Here is a 22,939-nt window from a genome sequence, read left to right as displayed (position 1 = left end):
CAGTCAGATGTCCCTGAGTGCACAGCAAAGAACGTGGTGGCTTAGACCTGAGAAGTAGACAGTCTCAGTGTGTGCTGTGGGCTTCCCAGCTGGCTCAGTGGTAAAGAATCTGCCTGCAATGCAGGAGACCTGGGTTCGATCCCTGGGTCGGGAAGATCCCCTGGAGAAGGAAATGGCAACCCACTCCAGTATCCTTGCCTGGAGAATCCCATGGACAGAGGAGCCTCTCGGGCTACAGTCCACGGGGTCACAAAGAGTTGGACACGACCTAGGGACTGAGCCACAGCAACAAGTATGTGTTGTGACTCTGTCACTTCACCTGTGTGAATTCGGATGAGACGTGTCACCTGTCTGGCCTCAGCCACATACTGGATCTCAGGCATCCTTTCTGGTCTTAAAAATGCTACAGTTCTTGAGGAACACATCACACAGTTCTCTGGCATTGTTCATTTCCAAGATGCAGTTTTGTATTTGATTCCTTTAAGGATGGTGGGAGGGATGGAAAGCTGCCAGTGACTTACTCTAAGGATTTGCTTCTCTTTCATTCACAGATACGCATGAGTCAGCTGGAGGTTAAGGAGAAAGAGCTCAATAAGCTTAAACAAGAAAGTGACCAACTTGTCCTCAATCAACATCCAGCTTCAGACAAAATTGAGGTGGGTTTCATGAGATTTATATTTTTATCAGGGGAAGAAAGGGGACACTTTTCAAAAAATAAGACTATCCAAGAAACAAAAAAGACCATACAAATGAGTAGTTTTTGCCCATTGCAAAGCCCTGACAAGTTTATTTATCAACACCCTAGACCAGGGATTGGCATACTTTTTCTAGAAAGAATCAAATAATATAATATTTTAGACTGACAGGCCATTTGGTCTTTGTTGAAATTAACTCTGCCGTTGTAGTGTGAAAGCAACTGTAGCAACATGTAACTGAATGAATGTGGCTGTTTGCCAATAAAACTTTATTTATAAATGCAAGTAGTGGGCCGGATATGGCCCTTGAGCTGTAGCTTGCTGACCTCTGTCCTAGACTGTGATCTATGGGATGTACTCAAGGCAGACTCCTTGTCCAAAGGCTGACTCCCTCTACTGACAATCAGTGGGCAAGAGCTTTTATGGATGGTGGGAGGGGCTATATGCAGATATAGCACATTCAGCTCTGATAGTCATCTCAAAATTAGTCATGCAGTGATGACTGGTGTCATCTTGATGCTTTTAAGTACAGTTAGTCTTTAGTTTCAGGATCAGTCTGTTCACATTTATTTGAGGCCAGTTCTCAGAATTGCGGCAGCTTATGTCATGGCTACAGTCTAGTCATCATGACAACTCACAGGATATAGCCCTTGAGGAAGAACTAAAGATCCTTGACTTTGCTTAATGACTAAACTATTAATATTTAGTCATGTTGGACCATATTCCTTTGTTTCTGCATTTTCTCACTTCTCTGATTAAGCTCATTGTTTGGGTAAAGTTTTTCCACAGACAAAAGGCAGTTTGAGGACATGGGCGAGGGGGTGGGGGCACGGACCATAGGGTCCTGCTCCGTTTCTCCTTGAACCTCCCTGTGATCTAACAGCTAAACAGGAATAGGACTTGATGCCCCTGCTTTATCCTTGTTCTGACTGGTCTGTTATAATTGGTCAGGAGCTATGTCATTTGGATGAATATTTTAACTAATACTTGTAAGGATACCCATTTGTTAAAACTAGGTCTTTTTTTTAACTGCACAGCCTACAGGATCTTAGTTCCCTGACCAGGGATTGAACCTGGGGCCACAGCAGTGAAAGTGCTGAGTCCTAACCACTGGACCACCAGGGAATTTCCAAAATTGGTCTTAAAATTTAATTTCTACCATACCAAAAGGTTCCTGTTGGGAAATTCTAGTTTCAGTTTTTAGAAAAAAACTTTACTTGATTTGGAATTAGATTTAAAGAACTGCTTCAGACTTCTCACTGAGGCTCACCCATCTGTGGATTGACGGATGCCTCTCCACGGCTGGGTGGTGGAGAGACGGCTGCTGTTCTCTTGTTTCAGGCCTATATGGACACCCTGCAGACCCAGTGGAGCTGGATTCTTCAGATCACCAAATGCATTGATGTTCATCTCAAAGAAAATGCTGCCTACTTTCAGGTTTTTATCCTCAGCAACCATTTAACTGTCTTTTGGGTCTTGATGCCTTCTCTTTTGAATGTGTTTGAAAAAGCACTGAAAACAGTATTTACAATATTTCGTAAATACTATTTGTTGGGGTTTAGCATAGAGGAGCGTAGACGAGTCACCAGTCTTTCAGATAGTCTTGCGCTGTCCTGTAAGTTTCTGCTCTAATCTTTTCCTTTAACCACCTGTCAGATAGACTCGTAGGGAAGATACTCCTGCAAGTTGAAGTACTAGGTGATGCTGCGTGTTCAGTTGCTTTTAACTGACATGGAGTCACCCCCGTTCTTCACAGTTTTTTGAAGAGGCTCAGTCGACGGAAGCCTACCTGAAGGGTCTCCAAGACTCCATCAGGAAGAAGTACCCTTGTGACAAGAACACGCCCCTGCAGCGCCTGCTGGAGCAGATCAAGGAGCTGGAGGTAGCGTCTCAGACGCAAGCCCTTTCCTGGGAATAAAACAAACGCACCCAACCATGGATTCAGACTGCTGTTTGGATTTGTGTTGCTCTGCAGAGCAGTGAGTGCTCAAAGCTCAAGCAAACCTTATCTTCACTTTCAGTGGCTTTTCTCAAATACATTTCTCTGCATGCTTAGCTACTGTTGCAGATTACTTCTGCTTCAGTAGTTACCATTGCTCTAAACAAAACAGGAGAGAACGCTGATGACCTAACATGAAGATCCCTTTGGAAAAGCGTACGTCACATGTTATCAGCATAGTCCTCTCACACAGTGATATGCTTCCCCGCCCCTAATTCATGGCTGTGTTGCCTCTGTAGTGGCTTCTTATGAAAGGTACCTATGGTCCCTGCACACAAATGAATGGGTGGCTTTTTACAGCTAATGCAAATACAAACTACTAATTTGTATTGTCATGATAGCTACAGGAATGCCATTTCAAGATCTCACCTAATTTTCAGAGAGTATGTATGTTCAAGGATGATTTTATTTGCAATTGCAGAAAGAACGGGAGAAAATCCTTGAATACAAGCGCCAGGTGCAGAGCTTGGTAAACAAGTCCAAGAAGATTGTGCAGCTGAAACCGCGTAACCCGGACTACAGAAGCAATAAACCCATTATTCTCAGGGCTCTCTGCGACTACAAGCAGGACCAGGTGTGTGCTGTTACTCAGAATGCTGCCAAAGTGTTCCCTTTCTCTATGGGTGGATTTCTGTCCATCGAGAGAGCAGAATTGAATTTAGGTTTCAGGGAGCACCCTAGTAAGTGTCTTTCTTTTGTATACCAAGGGGAAGCTGTTGAAAGAATGGAGTGATTTTGTTCTGAATCATGTGATAATCATCAATAAGTAGGACAACAAGTATTTTTAAACTACTCTAATTCTGTTTTAAGGCTTAAGACTTCTTTTCTTCTGAGATTAAAAGCAAACAAGATACATGGCCACTATGCTGCATGTAAAGGGAATGTCACTGCGGATTTTATGTATTAAATGAACACATCAGTTCCGTAGGCTCTGTAGTCAATACAAACATTTATATGGAAAGATGGCTCCATTTTAGCAAGTTTTAATGAAATTCCCTCAACTCTATTTTCTTATAAAAATTATGGAGGATTTAATAAATGAAAATGTGACTAGTTGATGAGATGAACATAAAACAATGGAGTTTATTCTACCATGCAGAAATGGTTTTAGAACTTGGCTGGAGAGAAGGAAGAAATTGAAATGGAGATTGAAATACCTACTTGTCAAACTTGTTACGTTAATAGTTAAGATAGATGTCTTAATTTACCCATTTTAAGAAGCTATCTAGTTGATTTGGAAAAGAAGCAATTTAGATGTTGGAGTTAATTTAGAAAGTTGTTTTTCTGGGGACCTGATACCAGAAATTTTTTGTTTTTATTTAAAAATTTTAACAAGTGAATGAGATGTGATGTCCACACACTGAAATCTACTGTATGAAACAAAAACTCACAAGTGTGGAAAAGTCAGGGGGTGAATTTTTGCTCTATAAAAGGATTTATCACTTCACTGGGGGACTCCCCTGGCTGTGTCCTGGAAAGGCACTCCTCCTAATTCCCTTCAGATACACCTTGTAGACTCACCTGTTGTATTTAAAGCATCAGTCCTGTTGGGTTGTGTCAAGGTCAGCTTGAATGGAGGAGCACTTAAGTGTTTCAAAGCTGCAGCACTTTGCATGTTGTCCTTGTGGCTGCTTCTGTTTTTTGAGCAAAAAGATACAAATGTGGGCCTGTGGATCAAGCCAAAACACGGTGCTGCTTGCCTTGCAGAAAATTGTCCACAAAGGGGACGAATGTATCCTGAAAGACAACAATGAGCGGAGCAAGTGGTACGTGACCGGCCCGGGGGGCGTGGACATGCTCGTGCCCTCTGTGGGCCTCATCATCCCTCCGCCCAACCCTCTGGCCGTGGACCTCTCGAGCAAGTACGTAGTTCAGGTTCTTGCTGGCTGTGATGTGGACACGGGTGGGGAAAAGTGCGGCTGACCCCGGTACAAACACTCAGACACACCGCTCCACACTGCTGTCACCTCCCCCAAAGTGAGATCTGGTGAAGGTCCCTTTGCCTTGTCTTGAGATTTTATGGTGAAGATACTGTACTTATCACTGGAAGATGAAAAAGAATGTTTGACAGTAGAGGAACTCATCTTGACCATGCACTTGAAAGGCATGACTTCAAAATCCTTCCTCCTTTAAGCCATCGATAGTCTGACATATTGGAGAAGGGAAAGGCAACCCACTCCAGTATCCTTGCCTGGAGAATCTCATGGACGGTCCATGGCATCACAAAAAGTTGAACAGGACTGAGCAACTGAGTGCACACACACACAGTCTGACAGGTAGCCACAAATAGAATATGTGGCTAAACATTTCACAGAAACGTTTGGGCCATCAGTAAGTAGCTGGAACATTCGCTTGACAGGTTGTCCAGGGCAGATTCTTCCAAATGTTTTATAAAGGAAGTCTTCAGCCCATTCAAGGTGGGGTGAGCATAGCCCAGGGAATATTTCCAAATGCCAGAAGCCATCAGAGTTCTATGACCCGAGACCCATTTCTTCCTGCCAGCATGCATGGAGTCAGACCTCTATCAATTAAAAAGCTGCTGACAAATAACCCAACCACCCCAAACTGTACTGCGTGTTTCAACCAAAATGATTCCAGAGTATTAAACCCCTGTTGGTCACTGAGAGTATGCTTTCGGGTATTGGTCCAAATCCATCGAAATGTTGTTGTTTACTTGCTAAGTTGTGTCCACCTCTTTTGCAACCCCGTGAACTGTAGCCCACCAGGCTCCTCTGTCCATGGGATTTCCCAGGCAAGAATACTGGAGTGGGTTGTCATTTCCTTCTCCAAGGGAGCTTCCCGACCCAGGGATCAAGCCTGAGTCTGCTGCATTGCGGGTGGATCCTTCGCCGCTGGGCCTCCGGGGAAGTCCTTACTGAAATGCTGATGTTTTGCAGATACCCACGTGCCCGTTGCTCTCTTACTTCTCCTTTGAGCTCTCTGTGCCATGGGGCCAGGTCTCCCCTTCGGGATGAACTTGGAGAACCAGGCCCGCATGTTTTCCCTTGTGCCTCCTAGGATCGAGCAGTACTACGAAGCCATCCTGGCCCTGTGGAACCAGCTCTACATCAACATGAAGAGCCTGGTGTCCTGGCACTACTGCATGATCGATATCGAGAAGATCAAGGCCATGACCATCGCCAAGGTAGGTCCTCAGGACCCACTCGCTGCCCAGAGGGGCTGCCCAGCCACTCCCCGCACTGCAGTTTCTACCAGACAAACCTAGCTGTGCAGCTGATGCTTTTGGGGTCAGCAAAAGAGTCGGCTGAGCCTTCCTTAGAGGTTCTAGTTCATCCAACACAGATGGGAGGAATGGCACCGGGCTGCTTACCAGAGGACTAATTAAAGTTACCCAACAAGCCAGACGTGCCTGTGGCAAAGGCATGTGGTCCTGTGGTCCTCTGGGTCCCCTTCTCCTTAATAGGCATAATGGATAATGAGGTCATAATTATTGACTGGATAGCACAGAAGTAAATGGTAGGGTAGGATTCTTGGAATCCAAAGCACTAGCTACCCTAGACCGGTAGTTTTCAGATTGTGGTCCAAGAACCTCAGGGGGAGAGGTCCTCCAAGAGGACAGGGTGGACGGCAGGGAGGGTAAGTCTGGGGGCTCCCCTTCACTCTTCTTAGAGCAGCTTTGCTGTGATCCACTTGACTCTTGGGGTTTCTGAGTCCTGTTTCCTTTGAAGAAGAAAATCTCATAGGAAGAAAAAAATTGACAACTCGCTGCTGTGGTTCTCAGGAGCAAGGTCTAAATCCTCAAAGACCTCTTCTGTCTTAATGGGTCCTTGAGGGGCGAGGCCTCAGGCCACTACCCTCCACCCCCCACCGCCCCCAGCATGCTGCGTTTCCCAGCAGACTCCCCTTGGCCACTGTGTGGGGCCTCCAGAAACACCTCTGCCGGGTTTATTTCCAGCTGAAAACCATGCGGCAGGAAGACTACATGAAGACCATCTCTGACCTTGAGCTACATTACCAAGAGTTCATCAGGAACAGCCAGGGCTCGGAGATGTTCGGAGACGACGACAAGCGGAAGATGCAGACCCAGTTCACAGATGCCCAGAAGCACTACCAGACCCTGGTCATACAGCTGCCCGGCCACCCCCAGCACCAGACAGGTTGGTTTGGAGCCCTCTCTCTTTGCAGCCACCATACGTGCAGTTTTCGAAAGAAAGGACATAGTTTGCCTTAGTTTTGGAATCACTTCTTTGAAAGATCACATTTCAAAAGTCATTTCGGTTGGAGGAGAATGGATACATGTATATGTATGGCTAAGTTCCTTTGCTGTTCACCTGAAGCTATTAATTACCACAACATTGTTAATCGACTGTACCCCAATACACAATAAAAAGTTCAAAAAGAAAGAAAAAGATGCTAAGTTTTCAGAACCCAATCCAAGGCAGTAGCAACACTCTCATGCAGCCTAGCTGTTTTCTTGAGGCCTCGCACCCTTCTTGCCAGGAATTCTCTGATTTTTGTGGTCCTAACATTTTTACAGTAACCACGACTGAAATCACTCACCTTGGGACCTGCCAAGACGTCAACCACAATAAAGTAATTGAAACCAACAGAGAAAATGACAAGCAAGAAGCGTGGATGTTGATAGAGCTCCAGAAGATACGCCGGCAGATGGAGCTCTGTGAGAGCAGGATGGCCCTGAAGAACATCCTTCTGGCAGATCAGGGGTCTTCCCACCACATCACAGTGAAAATAAACGAGCTCAAGGTAGGCGCTCGTTATTATTTTGCTTGATTCCAGGTATATTTATATTTAACTGAGAACTAATGGAAAAAACCTCCTGGTTTAAACATTTTTAGGCTTGAAAACCTTCGTTTTCAATAAAAGGCTTCTGGCCCGACTTCCTTTTTCCTTTCCCATGCTTCCACATTTGTTGAACAATACCAGGTTGGGGATTAAACTGTCTTTGCTGTTAGATGATGCGTTGCTGAATCAGGCTGTGTGTTCCTCCTTTTCTGCAATATAGTACTTTGTAGATTTCCTAAGTTTTCACAAGCATGAATTTGGCTTCTGCCCGAGACAGCGTATGATGTGGGTTAGACAGGTAGAATGATATTCTTTGCAAACAGGAAATGGACGTGGAGAGATTTGGTTGGGGGAGTGGGTGTAAGAGCCGTGGAGCTGGGACTGCAGCCCAGGTGCTTCGGCGTCAGCCTCAGTCGTTCCTTCTGCTCAGCCAGGCCTGGGCACAGCATTGGAATGTCTGAGGTGTACTTTCTAAGGAAGAGGGTTGATTGACCCAACAGAGGCTGGTAAGGCCTCCCTGATGAAGGACAGGAAGGGTCAACTCTCTCTTGAATCATTCACATTTTGTGGGCTTTTTGAGGGCAAGAATGATGGTGATAGGCATACAGCTAAATCAAAGGCACTTTCCTTCTTTCTGGACAGAGCGTACAGAATGATGCTCAAGCCATTGCTCAAGTTCTCAACCAGCTGAAGGACATGCTAGCCAACTTCAGAGGTTCGGAAAAATATTGCTATTTGCAGAATGAGGTATTTGGATTGTTTCAGAAACTGGAAAATATCAACGGCGTGACGGACGGCTACTTAAATAGGTAAACACGACTGACACTGACCTCAGATACTCGGCTTTTCTCAAGCTTCATCTTGTGAGACTGCATTTGCTTTATGTGCTGGTTGCTGGAGCCGTTGCCTGTGGTTTGTCTTTTCATGAGGGACTCACATTTTCTGTGCTTCTGGGAGAGGATCCTCCAGCCTAGGGCGCCAGTCCCACTGTTCTGAACTCCGGTGTCTCTTCTAACCAAGGCAGCCTCTTCAGGCCAGAGCTTAGAATTCTTCCATTAATGCAAAGTGGTGTTCTGAATCATGAAAGTGGGGGGAAAAGCAATGCATCGCTGTGCTGCTTCTAAAATAAGCAAAATCAATTTTTCTCTGCTTTAACATCGTTCCCTTTTATGAAGAGTGGCAAGAGCCAAAGTCTAATTGTGTCATCGGCAATTTTATCTGCCTCTTTGGCTCCTGACAGCTTGTGTGCTGTGAGAGCCCTCCTGCAGGCCATTCTCCAGACAGAAGACATGTTGAAGGTTTATGAGGCCAGACTTACGGAAGAGGAGACCGTGTGCCTGGATCTGGATAAAGTGGAGGCTTACCGCTGTGGACTCAAGGTAATAAGAGGAGTTTTAACAGCGGCCCAGTTTATTTTGGAAAAAATGCAGGAATACTCAGTCCCCAGTGATAAAGCTTCGCTATGTCTTCATGACTTTTGAGGATTACTGGATTTTGTTGGCCACACGTGGTTGACATCAGCTGTTATCCCCAGAACGCTGTTGTCCAGAGCACGTTGGCAGGACCTACCTGAGAAGGTCATTTGTAGGGAGATTAGCCTAGTTAAGTCTAATTAAGCTGGTACTGTAGTATTGGGATGGGCTTCCCCAATGCCTCAGCGGTAAAGAATCTGCCCGAAGTGCAAGAGCCACAGGAGACTCAGGTTTGATCCCTGGGTCGAGAAGATCCCTGGAGAAGGAAATGGCAACCCACTCCAGAATTCTTGCTGGGAAGTTTCATGGACAGAGGAGCCTGGCGAGCTACAGTCCCTGGGGTCATAAAGAGTGGAGCATGACTTAGCAGCTGAGCCTAGTACGGTAGCACTTTTCAGAGCCTGAGATATGATATTAAGTATATTAATCACAGTGTCCGACTCTGTGATCCCGTGGATTGTAGCCCACCAGGCTCCTCTGTCCACGGGATTTCCCAGGCAAGGATATTGGAGTGGGTTGCCATTTCCTTCTTCAGGGGATCTTCCCAACCCAGGATCAAACGTGTATCTCTTGCATCTCCTGCATTGGCTGGCAGATTCTTTAACGCTGTGCCACCTGGGAAGCCCAAATATATTAACAGATTTTACAATTTTCCAGGAATGGAGTGGAGTGTGATATATAGCATTCCTTAAACTGATTTACACATCAATTTTTTTTCAAATTCTTTTTTTTTTTCTTGAGTTAGCACAAGAACTAGGTCATTAGCACAAATATTAGGAAATGCAGTCTTTAAAGATATTTTCCTTGCAGTGTAGCATCAAGTGGGAATGAGGTTAATTTGTACTTTTTTTTTTTGCTGTGACAGAAAATTAAAAATGACTTGAACTTGAAGAAGTCCTTGTTGGCCACCATGAAGACTGAACTGCAGAAGGCCCAGCAGATCCACTCCCAGACTTCACAGCAGTATCCACTGTATGACCTGGACCTGGGCAAGTTCAGCGAAAAGGTCACCCAGCTGACAGATCGCTGGCAGAGAATCGATAAGCAGATAGACTACAGGTGTGCCAGACTCCTCCCACACTGTCTGCCCGTTTGGTTGTTCCCAATATAATGGCACTTGAAGTCGTCACTAAAGAAAACAGTGGTTCTGGAGACTGCCCTGGTGGTCCAGAGTTTAAGGCTCTGTGCTTCCAGCGCAGGGGGTGTAGGTTCGATCCCTGGTTGGGGAACTGAAATCCTGTATGCCCTGTGGCTTGGCCAGAATCCAAAACAAGAGGCCAGTGGTCTTGTTCGTGTGTCAGTTCGGCTTCCTAGGTGCCTTCTTCGCACGCTGGCAGCTTTGCTGGGAGTGGAAGAGACCTCAGCCCAGTAGCCAGGCTCGAACTCACTTATGTCGGGTACCCTCCAGGCTCACAGGGAAATAAGGGAAGCCGTTGATCACGCTCTGCTGTGCCCCCTAAACTCCTGTTATGACCGTTTGTTAGAAGGAGTAGTGACTCTGAGGGAGCATTCTCCAAAATTTAGTGAAAATTAAATCTTATATTTAATACGAAAGAAATGCCTTACTGCAAATGAGGATTTGAAAACAGCTCCTAGAAACATCTCTACTGATATATAATTCACACGCCATGCAATTCACTTTCAATTCACAACTGAAAGTATACAATTCAGTTGTTTTTAGGAAGTTCAGAATGTGTAACCATCACCACATTCCGAGTTTGGAACATTTTCATCACCCTAAAACAGAAACCTTGACGACTTCCCTGGTTGTGTAGCGGTTAAGACTCTGCACTTCCACTGCAGGGGACACAGGTTTGATCCCTGGTCAGGGAAGTAAGGGCTTCCCTTGTGGCTCAGCTGGTAAAGAATCTGCCTGCAATGTGGGAGACGTGGGTTCAATCCCTGGGTTGGGAAGATCTCCTGGAAAAGGAAAAGGAAAAGGCTAGCCACTCCAGTATTCTGACCTGGAGAATTCCATGGATTCTGTAGTCCATGGGGTCGCAGAGAGTCAAACACGACTGAGCAACTTTCACTCACTCTTCACTCACACTCACGAGGAACTAAGACCCCGCGTCTGCGTGGCATGGCCAGAAACAAAACCTTGTACCCACTGGCACTTTGCCCCGTTTCCTCCTGACCTTCCAGCCCCAAACAACCACCACTGAACTTGCATCTCTATAGCTTTGCCTGTTCTGGGCGTTTCATATAAATGGAAAGATATGATGTGTGGTCCTTTGTGACTGTTCATTTTTTTTTTTCATTTAGCATAACATTTCCCAGGTTCACCCATTGGGTAGCTCATGTCAGTACCCCCACCTCTTTTTCCTGACTGTATAATATTCCATTGTGTGCCTAAGCACATTTTGTTTATTCTTCCATCATTGGATGTATATTTGGGTTGTTCCCAGTTTCTGGCTATCATGTAGTGCTGCTGCACACATTCACATGCTAACTTTTGTGTGGATGTGTGTTTTCTTGAGTGTGTACCCAGTGGCATTCTGGGTCATCTGGTAACTCTGTGTTAAATACTTCTGCAGAGCAGCAGCATCGCTATCTGTGGGGTCGCACAGGGTCGGACACGACTGAAGCAACTTAGCAGCAGCAGCAGCAACGCTATGATAATTTTATTATCTCTTATTTTCACCAGATTATGGGACCTGGAGAAACAAATCAAGCAACTGAGAAATTACCGTGATAACTATCAGACTTTCTGCAAATGGCTCTATGATGCCAAACGCCGCCAGGATAGCTTAGAATCCATGAAGTTTGGAGATTCCAACACGGTCATGAGATTTTTGAATGAGCAGAAGGTATAAGCAGATTTGTCACTGCATAGATTTCACTGGGTATAAGCTGTATCTTCCTCTGGTTTTCATAGGAGTGTTGAGGTTTAAAGTGATAAGTTTTTTAAAAATGTATTTTATTGAAGTATAGTTGGTTTACACTATTGTATTAGTTTCGGCTGTACAGCAAAGTGATTCAGTTATACATAAATATACAGTCTTTCCCATTATGGTTTACTATGAGATATTGAATATAGTTTCCTATGTTATACAGTAGGGCATGTTGTTTTTCCATTCTATGTATAGAAGTCTGCATCTGCTAATCCCAGATTCCCAGCCTCTGTCTCCCACCAGCACACACACTCAGCACTGTCTATGAGTCTATTTTATTTCGTAGATAAGTTCATCTGTGTCATATTTGAGATTGCGCATGTAAGTGACAGTATATGGTGTTTGTCTCTTTTCTTCCTGACACACTTCACTTGGTAGCGCATGTAAGTGACAGTATATGGTGTTCGTCTCTTTTCTTCCTGACTCACTTCACTTGGTATGAAAATCTCTGGGTCCGTCCATGTTGCTGCAAATGGCATTATTTCATTTGTTTATTTTACGGCCGAGCTACTCCCTTGTGTATATGTACCTTATCTTCCTTATCCATTCGTCTGCTGATGGATATTAGGCTGTTTCCGTTTCCTTGCTATTATAAATAGTGCCCTTATGAACGTAGGGGTGTGTGTATCTTTTCATGAAATGATAAATCTTTAACACCACTAGTCCATTTGGGGAATGCTTAAATAAAGCCCAGAGGAAAAGCAGTTGAGATATTTACAAAGAAATGCAATGATGAACGTAGAAATAATGTTATGTTATAGTAAAGTATCTTTACAAATTGAGTTAACGGGACCAGAAAAGAATGCTGACTAGATAGTAACCTCTTAGATCATAAGAAGTTGAAGATCTTCCTTCTATTTTCTGAATAGAAAACATACTCATCTCCTGAGGTTTAACTGTGAGACTATGGGGTCAGAACAGGTCTTAAACTGGCGGGAGGAGGGGGGAGACAAATAACAGTAGTTAAAGAATGAAAAAAACATTTATTTTAAAATATGTGTACACTTTAACATTTGTAAATATTTTCTTTTCTGTGTAGAACTTGCACAGTGAGATAAGTGGCAAACGAGACAAATCAGAAGAAGTACAAAAAATTGCTGAACTTTGTGCAAATTCAATTAAGGTATGTTGGTTTCAGAAAGCCTGTTTGTGTTTCATCAAGAATATTATGAATGGTGTTTGCTTTGGCAGCATGTATATTAAAACGGGAATCATACAAAGACGATCAGCCCAGCCCTGTGCAAGGATGACATGCAAATTCATGAAGTGTTCTGTGTTTTTTTATTAAAAAAGAACATTATTGACTACATTATTTTCTGATGTAAGACATCATCTTTCTTTAAAGATGATAAACTTCTTGAGGACAGCAATTATGACTTCTGTGTATTCTCTTCTGAACAAACCATAAACACTTATGATCCATTAGCCTGAAGTCATTATACACTGGCAGTATCTGCGGCAGTGGGCTGGTCTTCATCTTTAGACTGGTGGTGTGGGCAGAGATCTCTGTTTAGCTTATAAAGATGTGCCACTGGTTTAATACTATCGTAGGATGCTTGGACACTAGCAGCACGTTATGGCCTTTGGGGTTGGACATCGGAAGTACAGCGTGGTGATTTAAAACTGGAATTGTAGCTGCCAGTGACTCCTTTTAAGTCAGTTACGTATGTTTTTCTGAAACGTCGTTATTCTGCAGGATTATGAACTGCAGCTGGCATCATACACCTCAGGACTGGAAACTCTGCTGAGTATCCCTATCAAGAGAACTGTGATTCAGTCTCCTTCTGGGGTGATTCTGCAAGAGGTAGATAAGTTATTACCTCTCTCTGAGAGCCTGCCCCTCTGTCTGCATCTTCTTTCTTCCCTGTCCCCTTCCTGTCTTCCCCACTCTCCCTGAATTCATCTCTTGCTATAGGGAGGGTTTCCATTCAAAACGGTTTAATAGGTTATCCTCTCTCTAGTGTAAATCATCAGTATAAGATGCATTTTAGGAAATGATCAGTGAGAAGTCTGGGTCTATTTATACATTAGACTCTCTGCAGAAACTGGGCTTAAACTCTGGGTTTATTGAGAGAGACATTTAAAAAGTGGAAAATATCTAGTCAATTTCTAAAGACAACTTCTTCTCAAAGATATCAGAGAGCATCCCCCATATCAGAGGGTTTAGGGGGCATACCCTAGAGGGATGAGGATAAAATGCATGGTTTTAGGCCCTTCGTTTTATTGCACTTTATTGTTTTATTGGATTTTGGAATTAGCACAGATGAAAAAAGGAAATTCACTTTCTAAGTTATAATTTCACTATTGGATTGTTTTAGAAACAGAATTGGTCAGCTTGCATAGGACTTCTTTTGAAAGCAATGTCATTGACCGGTCCTTGCGTATCTTTCCTCCAAGGCTGCAGATATGCATGCTCGGTACATAGAGCTTCTTACAAGGTCTGGAGACTATTACAGATTCTTAAGTGAGATGCTGAAGAGTTTGGAAGATCTGAAGGTAATCTACTCACTTTATTTCCACGGACGATTGAAAAGAAAATAGAATGGAACTTAATTACTACTGCCTTGTTGGGTTTTTTAACTTTTTCTTTTGCATTGGGGTACAGCCGATTAGCAAACAGTCTTGTGATAGTTTCACATGAGCGGTGAAGGGACTCAGCCGTACGTATACACGTACCTTTTCTCCCCCAAGGCCTCCTCCCTTCCCGGATGCCGCCTAACACGGAGCAGAGTTCCATGTGCTGTACAGCAGGTCCTTGTTGGTTATCCATTTTAAAAATAGCAGTGTGTACATGCCCATTTTTTTTTTCCACTGCCTCATCTTAACATGGATATTCCTTGGTGAAACTGTATTTCCTCTAAATAGTATAATACAGTTCGTTCATAAATCAGGTATCAGTCCTGTTCTCCAGTTCACTGCAAGAAGTGGACTGAGGTCATATTTTCAAAATTATAGCTATTGTACTTTGCCAAGACCCCCAGGAATTTCATTTAACATTTGGTCAAGGAATTAGCTTTATTTCTTTGTGTTAAATTAAGACGAACACCCAGGACTCGCTGGATTTGAATTTTTCACGTCAGGTGATTGTTGAATTTACTTCTCATTTCTAACGCTCGTGCTGAGTTTATATGGAAACTTACTTTATGCCTGGAAATTAAGGACAGTAATTTAGGAAATCATAAGCTTTTGGTCTTGAAAGAAATTCCTTCATTTGTAGATATTGAAGGAAGCCGAAACTCTGAGGATAGGTCCCTTACTAAGATCACGTAAGCGCCCGATGGAAGAATGACGAGAGTAGGGATTTCTGGGATGTTTTGCCTCCTAGCTTTTGCCTTGTTTCACGCTTTATGTGCTTGTTTGTGTGTGCGTGTGTAGTTGTGTACCAAGAAGTGAAGAAAGCACATGGGTCTGCTGGGGAGGAAGTACTGCTTCTTTCTTACGATGTCAGGGTATGTTTCTTTCAACACCCTCTCTGATTTCCCTTCCACAGCTGAAAAATACCAAGATCGAAGTTCTGGAAGAGGAGCTCAGGCTGGCCCGAGACGCCAACTCGGAGAACTGCAATAAGAACAAATTCCTGGATCAGAACCTGCAGAAATACCAGGCGGAGTGCTCCCAGTTCAAAGCTAAGCTCGTGAGCCTGGAGGAGCTGAAGAGACAGGCCGAGCTGGACGGCAAGTCGGCCAAGCAAAACCTAGACAAATGCTACGGGCAGATCAAAGAACTCAACGAGAAGATCACCCGGCTGACGTACGAGATCGAGGATGAGAAGCGCAGGAGAAAGGCCGTGGAGGACAGGTTTGACCAGCAGAAGAGCGACTACGACCAGCTGCAGAAAGCACGGCAGAACGAGAAGGAGAGCCTCGGCTGGCAGAAGATGGAGTCTGAGAAGGCCATCAAGGAGAAGGAGTTCGAGATAGAGAGGTTGAGAGTGCTGCTGCAAGAGGAGGGTGCCCGGAAGAGAGAATATGAGAATGAGCTGGCAAAGGTAAGAAACCACTATAATGAGGAGATGAGTAATTTAAGGAACAAGTATGAAACAGAGATTAACATCACCAAGACTACCATCAAAGAGATATCCATGCAGAAAGAGGATGATTCCAAAAACCTCCGCAACCAGCTCGATAGACTCTCGAGGGAGAACCGAGATCTGAAGGAGGAGATTGTCCGTCTCAACGACAGCATCCTGCAGACCACGGAGCAGCGGAGGCGGGCCGAGGAGGACGCCCTGCAGCAGAAGGCCTGTGGCTCCGAGGTGCTGCAGAAGAAGCAGTACCTGGAGATAGAGCTGAAGCAGGTCATCCAGCAGCGCTCCGAGGACAACGCCAGGCACAAGCAGTCCCTGGAGGAGGCGGCCAAGACCATCCAGGACAAAAACAAGGAGATCGAAAGACTCAAAACTGAGTTCCAGGAGGAGGCCAAGCGCCGCTGGGAATATGAAAATGAACTGGCTAAGGTCAGGGCCAATTATGACGAGGAAATCATCAGCTTAAAGAACCAGTTCGAGACGGAGATCAACATCACCAAGACAACCATCCACCAGCTCACCCTGCAAAAGGAAGAGGACACCAGCGGCTACCGGGCCCAGATAGACACCCTCACCAGGGAAAACCGGAGCCTCTCGGAAGAAGTCAAGAGGCTGAAGAACACTCTGGCCCAGAACACGGAGACCCTCAGGAGGGTCGAAGAGAACGTCCAGCAGCAGAAGGCCACCGGCTTGGAGATGTCGCAGCGGAAACAGCAGCTGGAGGTTGAGCTGAGGCAGGTGACGCAGATGCGGACGGAAGAGAGCGCCAGGTATAAGCAGTCTCTGGACGATGCCGCCAAGACGATCCAGGACAAAAACAAGGAGATCGACAGGTTGAAGCAGCTGATCGAGACGGAAGCCAGCCAGAGGAAGTGCTTGGAGGATGAAAACGCCAGGCTACAGAGGGCGCAGGGCGAGCTGCAGAAAGCTCACAGCAGCGCCACGGAGACCATCAGCAAGCTGAAGGTGCAAGAACAGGAGCTGCTGCGCCTGAGGCTGGACTATGAGCGGGTGTCCCAGGAGAGGACTGTCCGGGACCAGGACATCGCCCGCTTCCAGACCTCCCTGAAGGAGCTGCAGCTGCAGAAACAGAAGGCAGAGGAGGAGTTGGCCAGGCTGAAGAGGGCAGCCTCCGAGGACTCCTCTAAGAGGAAGAAGCTGGAGGAGGAGCTGGAGGGCATGCGGAGGACCCTGAAGGAGCAGGCGATCAAGGTCACCAGCCTGACCCAGCAGCTGGAGCAGGCGTCCATCGTGAAGAAGCGGAGTGAGGACGAGCTGCGGCAGCAGCGGGACACGCTGGACGGCCACCTGCGGGAGAAACAGAGGACCCAGGACGAGCTGCGGAGGCTGGCCTCTGAGGTTGAGGCCCTGCGGCGTCAGCTGCTGCAGGAGCAGGAGAGCGTCAGGCAGGCGCAGACGCGCAACGAGCACTTCCAGAAGGCCATCGAGGACAAGAGCCGCAGCCTGAACGAGAGCAAGATCGAGATCGAGCGGCTGCAGTCACTGACCGAGAGCCTCACCAAGGAGCACCTGATGCTGGAGGAGGAGCTCCGCCAGCTCCGGCTGGAGTACGACGACCTCCAGCGGGGCCGCAGCGAGGCCGACCACGACAAGAACGCCACCATCGCGGAGCTCCGGAACCAGCTGCAGATCAGCAACAACCGCACGCTGGAGCTGCAGGGCCTGATTAACGATTTACAGAGAGAGAGGGAAAACTTGAGACAGGAAATTGAGAGATTCCAAAAGCAGGCCTTAGAGGTATTCACAAATATTTGATCGCCGCTTGTTGCCGCTTCACTAATCCCCTCCGCGGACCTCTCCGCTGGGCTGGAGGCCTGCAGCCCTCTCACGTTTTCTCTTTGCTGCTGTCTGTCCTCATCGGACTCGCGGTGGAGTGATTGTGGTGCGTTTGGCCCGTCTCTTCTCTCACCGGCGTTCTCTGTGTAACCCACGCTGGCTCCACCTTTAGAACCTTCCACCGGGTGTAAGACCTGATATCTCTTCCTCTTGATGTTCCACTCTGTTTTCTAGAAGACGGCGGCTCTTACTTTGTGAGCTGCGACCTGCGTTTGTAGTTAAAATCTTCCTAAATAAAAGCCACGTTAAAGGGCTTTTTCAGCCATGTTAAATTGCACGCTTTCTGCACAGTTTTTAAATCACTCTTTCTTGCTTGCTTTTCATGATTTTTTCTGCATGCATTAGTCTATGCTCTTTTCATCCTGGCCCTAATATGTTTCTTTTTGTTTGGCTTTTCTTTTAACCCCTAATTTTAACACTTCTTTAACTTCTAACATGTTTGACTTCTGTAAACAATATTTGTGTGGGGCTGGGGGTGGGGGTGTGGATGAGTCCATAGATTTGTATAGCTTTATTAAACACGTCAATATAGCTGTAACAGGTGGCATGTAGGTACAGCCGGTGTGATAACCTGGAAAAAAATTTGCATATTTGTTCAAACCATAATTACTATTAAGAGTAAACCAGGTATACAACTGCTCGTATCTCCTATGGAAAAGTATAGTAAGTATAGAAGCCATTTATCAAAGTGGCACTGTATATGTACAGATTTTCTTTTTCCCACGAACTTGTAAGATAAAATAACAGTACAACTAAGGAAAGAGGGAAAGGGCAAATAAGTAACTATATGTTGTACAAATAACAGGAAAAGAGGTCCTATGATATGATGACACCATTATTTTTTTTTTTCCATTTCTTTCTTTTTGCATTTTAGGCATCTAATAGGATTCAGGAATCCAAGAATCAGTGCACTCAGGTCGTGCAGGAGAGGGAGAGCCTCCTGGTGAAAATCAAAGTCCTGGAACAAGACAAGGCCAGGCTGCAGAGGCTGGAGGAGGAGCTGAGTCGCGCCAAGACGACTCTGGAAGCGGAAAGCAGGCTGAAGCAGCGCCTGGAGTGTGAGAAACAGCAGATCCAGAATGACCTGAACCAGTGGAAGACGCAGTACTCCCGCAAGGAGGAGGCCATCAGGAAGATCGAGTCAGAGCGAGAGAAGAGCGAGAGAGAGAAGAACAGCCTTCGGAGTGAGATTGAAAGGCTGCAGGCGGAGATCAAGCGGATCGAGGAGAGGTGCCGGCGGAAGCTGGAGGACTCCAGCCGGGAGACGCAGTCCCAGCTGGAGACGGAGCGCTGTCGGCTGCAGAGGGAGATCGACAGGCTCAAGCAGCGCCCCTATGGGTCCCACCGTGAGACCCAGACCGAGTACGAGTGGTCCGTGGACTCCTCCAAGCTGGTGTTCGACGGGCTGAGGAAGAAGGTGACGGCCATGCAGCTGTACGAGTGCCAGCTGATCGACAAGGCGACCCTGGACAAGCTGCTGAAGGGGAAGAAGTCCGTGGAGGAAGTTGCTTCTGAGATCCAACCTTTCCTCCGGGGAGCGGGAGCCATCGCTGGGGCGTCCGCTTCCCCGAAGGAAAAGTACTCCTTGGTGGAGGCCAAGAGAAAGAAGTTGATCACCCCAGAATCCACAGTCATGCTCCTGGAAGCCCAGGCAGCCACGGGTGGTATAATCGACCCCCACAGGAACGAGAAGCTGACGGTGGACAGTGCCATCGCGCGGGACCTCATCGACTTCGATGACCGCCAGCAGATATATACGGCGGAGAAAGCCATCACTGGCTTCGATGACCCATTTTCCGGCAAGACCGTGTCTGTGTCAGAGGCCATCAAGAAAAATCTGATTGATCGAGAGACCGGAATGCGTCTGCTGGAAGCCCAGATTGCTTCGGGGGGCGTGGTGGACCCCGTGAACAGCGTCTTTTTGCCGAAAGATGTGGCCTTGGCCCGCGGGCTGATTGACAGAGATCTGTATCGTTCCCTGAACGACCCCCGGGATAGTCAGAAGAACTTCGTGGATCCAGTCACCAAAAAGAAGGTCAGTTACATGCAGCTGAGGGAGAGGTGCAGAATTGAACCGCACACTGGGCTGCTCCTGCTGTCAGTACAGAAAAGAAGTATGTCCTTCCAAGGAATCAGACAGCCCGTGACCGTCTCTGAGCTGGTTGACTCTGGTATATTGAGACCGTCCACTGTCAATGAACTGGAGTCGGGTCAGATTTCTTATGACGAGGTTGGTGAGAGAATTAAGGACTTCCTCCAGGGTTCAAGCTGCATCGCAGGCATCTACAACGAGACCACGAAACAGAAGCTTGGCATCTACGAGGCCATGAAAATTGGCTTGGTCCGCCCCGGCACCGCCCTGGAGCTGCTGGAAGCACAGGCAGCAACTGGCTTCATCGTGGATCCCGTGAGCAACTTGAGGTTACCAGTGGAAGAAGCCTACAAACGGGGCCTGGTGGGCATCGAGTTCAAGGAGAAGCTCCTGTCTGCGGAACGAGCCGTCACCGGGTACAATGACCCTGAGACAGGAAACATCATCTCCTTGTTCCAAGCCATGAACAAAGAGCTCATTGAAAAGGGCCATGGCATCCGCCTGCTGGAAGCGCAGATTGCAACCGGCGGGATCATCGACCCGAAGGAGAGCCATCGCCTGCCTGTCGACATCGCCTACAAGAGGGGCTACTTCAATGAGGAGCTCAGTGAGATTCTCTCAGATCCGAGTGATGATACCAAAGGCTTCTTTGACCCGAACACTGAAGAAAACCTTACATATCTGCAGCTGAAAGAAAGGTGCATCAAAGACGAAGAAACTGGCCTGTGTCTCCTTCCCCTGAAAGAGAAGAAGAAACAGGTGCAGACGTCCCAGAAGAACACCCTCAGGAAGCGCAGAGTGGTCATCGTGGACCCGGAAACCAACAAGGAGATGTCCGTGCAGGAGGCCTACAAGAAGGGCCTCATAGACTACGACACCTTCAAAGAACTGTGTGAGCAGGAGTGCGAGTGGGAGGAAATAACCATCACTGGCTCGGACGGCTCCACTCGGGTGGTCCTGGTGGACAGGAAGACGGGCAGTCAGTACGACATCCAAGACACTATCGACAAGGGCCTCATCGACAGGAAGTTCTTCGAGCAGTACCGGTCCGGCAGCCTCAGCCTCACTCAGTTCGCAGATATGATCTCCTTGAAGAACGGCGTGGGTGGTGGCGTGGGCGGCATCGTGGGCGGTGGCAGCAGCACCGGGGGTGGCCTCAGCGATGATGTCTTTGGCAGCTCCCGACAGGAGACCGTCAGTAAGATCTCCACCATCTCCAGCATCAGGAATTTAACCATCAGGAGCAGCTCCCTATCTGAGCCCCTGGAAGAGTCCAGCCCCATCGCAGCCATCTTTGACACGGAAAACCTGGAGAAGATCTCCATTTCGGAAGGGATAGAGCGGGGCATCGTTGACAGCATCAGCGGGCAGCGGCTTTTGGAGGCTCAGGCCTGCACGGGCGGCATCATCCACCCGACCACGGGCCAGAAGCTGTCTCTCCAGGATGCAGTCTCCCAGGGCCTGATTGACCAGGATATGGCCACCAGGCTGAAGCCCGCTCAGAAAGCCTTCATTGGCTTTGAAGGAGTGAAGGGCAAGAAGAAGATGTCGGCGGCAGAGGCGGTGAAGGAAAAGTGGCTTCCCTATGAGGCCGGCCAGCGCTTCCTGGAGTTCCAGTACCTCACGGGGGGCCTGGTGGACCCCGAAGTACAAGGGAGGATAAGCACGGAGGAAGCCATCAGGAAGGGGTACATCGACGGCCGGGCAGCTCAGAGGCTGCAAGACACCAGCACCTACGGCAAGATCCTGACCTGCCCCAAAACCAAGCTGAAAATTTCCTACAAGGATGCCATCAACCGCTCCATGGTGGAAGACGTCACCGGCCTGCGCCTGCTGGAGGCTGCCTCTGTGTCCTCCAAGGGCTTGCCTAGCCCCTACAACATGTCCTCTGCCCCGGGCTCCCGCTCCGGCTCCCGCTCCGGCTCCCGCTCTGGGTCCCGCTCCGGCTCGCGCAGTGGGTCCCGGAGAGGAAGCTTCGATGCCACAGGGAACTCCTCCTACTCTTACTGCTACTCCTTTAGCAGCAGCTCGATCGGGCACTAGTGGTCAGCAGGAAAGGTGGCTAGACCTCGGCGCTCGTTTATATGGATTTTCACTGTATTCAGTAATAGTAAAAGCAAACCTCGTGCTTGCGGGAGAGTGATAGAACTTTTTAGGCTTAAGAAAACATAGCCAAGGGGAGGGGGGCGGGAATACACAGCAGAGGCTGTTCTGGCTTTCTATCTTCTTAGCTCATCTGAACTAATGTAATACACTGGATCTAGTATCTATGAAGTAGCGGTAGTTGGTTATAAGGATAGCACAGATTGAATCTAGAGTTTGTTTCCTCTCTTCTGTGTTTAGATTTTTGATCACTGCTTCTTGAACTTCTTCTGGCCAATAATCCAGATTTCTATGCTTGGTGAAGAAAATAAAATTGACCTTATAGTCATCAGTCTGCTTCTCATCTAAATATTTCTATTTTATGTATTAGGAGGAAATTACCCTACCCACCCCCACCCCCCCAAAAAAAAGAACCCCTCTGAAACTCAAATGTTTGGAATAAGTCTCCTTGGATTGCATGACCCATGACCCCATATACTCTTCAGTGTACCTGTTTGGTCTGGTATTAGTTTGACTGTACATGCATGATAGTAACAATCTTTGCTTTTCTTCTATCAAAGTTTCCTGTTTATTTTGCTTGTCGTTGTCTACGTACTTTCAAAAGGTGTCTTTATGAAGTTTGCTATTCCAGCAATAAAGTTTTAAATGTTTGAAGTTTTTGCGTTTTGATTTCATGATATGTTCATACACACAAGGGCATTTAGCAGAAGCTTTTTATTTATTGTAAAATATGCCTAAAACTGTTTACTAAATACCTATTAGGCTCCCCTGGTGGCTCAGGTGGTAAAGAATCTGCCTGCAATGCAGGAGACCCAGATTCAATATGAAAGACCATTAAAAAGCTGTTTTAGTTCTGAATTTTTGTTAGAAGTTGGTCTTGTGAAGGTAGTTTTTTCAACATTTCTGTACTAGGTAGAGTATCAGAAAGAAGCCTGTGTAGAGGCCAGGTCGGAGGTCTGCACACACTTCTAGTTTATTCTGGGCAGTGAATAACATAGGCTAATTCACGGTCATACCCTTTAAAAACATGAAGTGG

At 46.8% G+C, this 22,939-nt stretch overlaps 1 protein-coding gene and 2 non-coding genes across 5 annotated transcripts in view; 2 read left to right on the top strand and 1 right to left on the bottom strand.

The window, feature by feature from the left end:
* The window catches only part of DSP (desmoplakin), a 43,954-nt gene extending 21,397 nt beyond the window's left edge, over positions 1–22,557 (top strand). For 2 of the 3 annotated variants that reach the window (XM_019986067.2, XM_070778436.1), the window contains exons 8-24: positions 552–656; positions 2,037–2,132; positions 2,452–2,577; positions 3,116–3,268; positions 4,402–4,556; positions 5,713–5,839; positions 6,611–6,812; positions 7,193–7,419; positions 8,101–8,267; positions 8,699–8,837; positions 9,796–9,989; positions 11,578–11,740; positions 12,864–12,947; positions 13,521–13,628; positions 14,222–14,320; positions 15,315–17,609; positions 18,583–22,557. In XM_019986067.2, the coding sequence (XP_019841626.2) occupies positions 552–656; positions 2,037–2,132; positions 2,452–2,577; positions 3,116–3,268; positions 4,402–4,556; positions 5,713–5,839; positions 6,611–6,812; positions 7,193–7,419; positions 8,101–8,267; positions 8,699–8,837; positions 9,796–9,989; positions 11,578–11,740; positions 12,864–12,947; positions 13,521–13,628; positions 14,222–14,320; positions 15,315–17,609; positions 18,583–21,843 (7,701 nt within the window). In that variant the 3' untranslated portion in view covers positions 21,844–22,557. The remainder of the gene's footprint in view (positions 1–551; positions 657–2,036; positions 2,133–2,451; positions 2,578–3,115; positions 3,269–4,401; positions 4,557–5,712; positions 5,840–6,610; positions 6,813–7,192; positions 7,420–8,100; positions 8,268–8,698; positions 8,838–9,795; positions 9,990–11,577; positions 11,741–12,863; positions 12,948–13,520; positions 13,629–14,221; positions 14,321–15,314; positions 17,610–18,582) is intronic. The other variant, XM_019986068.2, reaches the window with a different exon arrangement.
* On the bottom strand, positions 1,748–1,820 carry TRNAE-UUC (transfer RNA glutamic acid (anticodon UUC)). Its single transcript has one exon. It is a non-coding gene; the product is annotated as a tRNA-Glu (tRNA).
* On the top strand, positions 13,004–13,105 carry LOC139179153 (U6 spliceosomal RNA). Its single transcript, XR_011563582.1, has one exon. It is a non-coding gene; the product is annotated as a U6 spliceosomal RNA (small nuclear RNA).
* Positions 22,558–22,939: the final 382 nt, after the last annotated feature.

Source organism: Bos indicus, chromosome 23 (assembly GCF_029378745.1).
Source record: "Bos indicus isolate NIAB-ARS_2022 breed Sahiwal x Tharparkar chromosome 23, NIAB-ARS_B.indTharparkar_mat_pri_1.0, whole genome shotgun sequence".
In the NCBI taxonomy this organism is placed as follows: Eukaryota; Metazoa; Chordata; class Mammalia; order Artiodactyla; family Bovidae; genus Bos; species Bos indicus.
The sequence above is the reverse complement of the archived record's forward strand: the minus strand, read 5'-3'. Positions and strand labels throughout refer to the sequence as shown.